This window comes from Vigna radiata, chromosome 7 (genome assembly GCF_000741045.1).
Source record: "Vigna radiata var. radiata cultivar VC1973A chromosome 7, Vradiata_ver6, whole genome shotgun sequence".
Classification (NCBI taxonomy): Eukaryota; Viridiplantae; Streptophyta; class Magnoliopsida; order Fabales; family Fabaceae; genus Vigna; species Vigna radiata.
Genome location: NC_028357.1, coordinates 6,990,021 through 6,993,232, shown reverse-complemented (window position 1 = coordinate 6,993,232; position 3,212 = coordinate 6,990,021). Strand labels below are relative to the sequence as shown.

The window sequence follows — 3,212 nt, the reverse complement described above, 5'->3', positions numbered from 1 at the left end:
TGTGTGTGTGTGTGTGTGTGTGTGTGTGTGTGTGTGTCATACTTTTCTAACTCCTTCACTTCCCATAAACACCCAAAATGGTTCCTATTTGGTAAACTACCTGTCTAATTTTCATCATAGTAGAGATCTTACTTTCCCCCAATTGGTCACCGGAGAGGACCCAGATGTTTGAACGCATCAAACTCATCTTCGACGCCAGCACATATGACTAGTCACAACTGACTGGACCAGACCAGGGTTGCTCTATGATCAGGGATGTGTCAACTCAGGTTTTTAAGATTCCTCTGTCCTACCAACAAAGAAAGGCTCTTAACAACCCCATTTGATTTATCTAAGTTATCTACCTTGTTCTCTTATACTCTAAATCTGAAATGCTTAATTTTAATATTTCACTTCCTCTCACAACAACCTTAAACAGTACCTCTAAACCTGTTTAATACCCATATACATGCTATCAGAGAGCTCTTACTGCAAACCCTCCAACCAGATCAATTTCAACCAAAACAGATTAATTTCAACAGAGACATTCACAAACATAAATTTCCACATGTACCGGTTCAACGCCAAAGCACAAATTATTTAAGCACAATTTCACAGTCTCAGTTATAACATCCAATAAAAATTAAAATCATAGAACAGCTTCACAAGAACACACCAGTTCAACATTCAACCTGCATATATTTTTATAAAATAAATTCATACAAAATAATTAGCTCCCCTTACCTCTGTGGTTACGTAGAACAGTTACTTGGAGATGTCCTAACAATACCTACACAGCAGTGAACTCACGGGACCTACAGATTACCAAACAGGTGATGGAGCACAACTCTTAGAGCTAGAATAGACTGAAAATGGAAGGTAGAACACGCAAAGCACATGCAACCAGTAAAGTTGCATGCCCTAGGCTCAAGAAAAGTGAAGAAAAGGGGGGAAATTTACTTAACAGTCGGAATGAAGAAAACGATCGGCAGAATTTGAGCTCTCTACACTAGGAATGATTTGGCAACACCCAATAAAAAATTGAACGGTTCAAAGTGCTGGAAATGTAGAGAGAAGGCAAAGCATAAGGTTAAGGCAAGGTTCTGGAGAAAGAAAGGAAAACTTAGGAAATGAAATCTGACTTCTGAAAAAGCCTCCCTCTAAGACTAAAACATTCTTAACTCATGGGTCTACCTTCTCCAATTATAAGGCCTAATGGCTTTAAAAGAATTTTCATGCCCTTACAAATATATCATAAATAATTAATAGAAACTTAATTAAAAATAGTAAAATTTATGAAAATTTTAAAATTTAATGGAACTTAAAAATGTGGGATGACGTGTATATTGTATTGTATTTGCAATCGTTTATATTTAAATTGTTTAATAAAATAGTATGTGTCATATTTAAAATAGAAAAACTGTGTAATATTTTGATTAAGTAGTTAAAGAAATATTATAAGGAAATTTAAAATTATTGATGAAGTAGAATGATATTGTATTAGTTAAAGGATAAGTTAAATGAAAATAACAAAGAATGTGTAAAATAGTGATCGTTTGCGTTGACAAAGTTTGACATCCCTAGTAGTCCAATGGTTTGCAAAAGAACAGGTCAAACCGTTTTAAAGCAGTGAGAGTGAACTCTCCTATTTCTTTCGTCCCAGACATTTTCTGTTCCTCAATCACTTCACATTACTACTTTTCCCAATCCCACGCGACACCTTTCACCGTGGCCGTCCATCGCCACTCACAACCCTACCACGTCACCCTCAAAATCTTATCTGTCACGTTTCTGGAATACACACGTGATCAAACCAATATCACTAACATCCGTGTGAAAACGGTGTTGACAACTGGCTTTAGCTGCCACGTCACCCCAAACCGTATATAAGCAAACCCGTCCTCTCACTTCCTTCAGTTCGAAAAATCCTTTGACGCGCCATACACAGAGACCACCAGCACCCTCCATTTGACTCTCTTCAACTGCTTTCAACTCCCATGTCTTCCTCTTCCTCCTTCTCCCCCGCCACTCTCACCCCTGAGCAAGAACTCTCCGTCATCGTCGCCGCTCTCACCAACGTCGTCGCCGGCTCCACTTCCTCCGACGCCGTCTCTCTCCCGGACTTCCGCCTCCCCAACGCCTCCCAGCCTCTCGCCGGAAACACCTTCTCGCCGCCCACTATGGACACGTGTCGTGAGTGCAACATCGCTGGCTGTTTGGGCTGCAATTTCTTCCCCGAGGAGAAAAAGAAACAGAAGAGGGTGAAGAAGAAATACAGAGGCGTGAGGCAGAGGCCATGGGGTAAGTGGGCGGCCGAGATTCGCGACCCACGCCGTGCGGCACGGGTCTGGCTGGGAACTTTCAACACGGCCGAGGATGCTGCCCGGGCCTACGACAAGGCCGCCATCGAGTTCCGCGGCCCACGGGCCAAGCTCAATTTTCCCTTAGTGGATGAGTCCTTGAGCATGCAGCAGAGCAAGCCAGAGAGGGTTGCAGCTGAAGAACAAATAAAGAACGAGAATCTCAACCAGGGCATGGAAATGGAGACGATGGAATTCGGGAACAAAGATACCGAATTCTGGGACAGGATTGGCGAAGCTGATTTTCATCAGCTGATGATGATGATGGATTTCACTGGAGATTCTTCCGACTCTGCCACCGGAAACACTCTTAGTTCCTGACGACTCCCGTGATTTCAGTTCATTAAGCAAAATTATTAGTTTTGGTAGTGTGTGTTTAAAAATTAGTAGAACTCGGATAAGTTAGATTATTTGTTTATTACCATTTAGCTAGCTCCACTACGTATATTTCTGTATATCTTTCTTCCGCTAGATTTTGCGGAGGAAGCTGCAAAGTACAAACAATCGAGGGGTTCCTTTATAATTTATTTCACTAAACAACTTCTTTTTCACCTACTTTTCTTTCTAGCGTATTACCATCTATTGTAGCTAGTTTCGACAACACTTAGTATGTTAACACGTGTCACTTTCAATTTGAAAGTTTTTGGTATGGGTTTCGGATAACAACGTTGAATTCATCAAATTAAAAAAAAAAAAGGACAAGTTTGTCTTCTCTATGTGTTGTTTCTTTAGTGTCAGAACTGACAGTCTCGCGAATGGGTAAGGATATTCTAACAATAACTGATGTTGGCTGCGCTGGAACACATTCAGTTATGTGTTTGGGTAATGAAAAATTTTGGCGGCAAAAGTTTGAGGTGGAGCCCACGGTGCATA

At 41.0% G+C, this 3,212-nt stretch overlaps 1 protein-coding gene across 1 annotated transcript; it reads left to right on the top strand.

The window, feature by feature from the left end:
* The first annotated feature begins 1,672 nt into the window (after window positions 1–1,672).
* Window positions 1,673–2,861, top strand: LOC106767514 (ethylene-responsive transcription factor ERF109). The gene has a single exon (XM_014652424.2). The coding sequence runs from the start codon at window positions 1,977–1,979 to the stop codon at window positions 2,658–2,660; it is 684 nt and encodes a 227-aa protein (XP_014507910.1). The 5' UTR covers window positions 1,673–1,976; the 3' UTR covers window positions 2,661–2,861.
* Window positions 2,862–3,212: the final 351 nt, after the last annotated feature.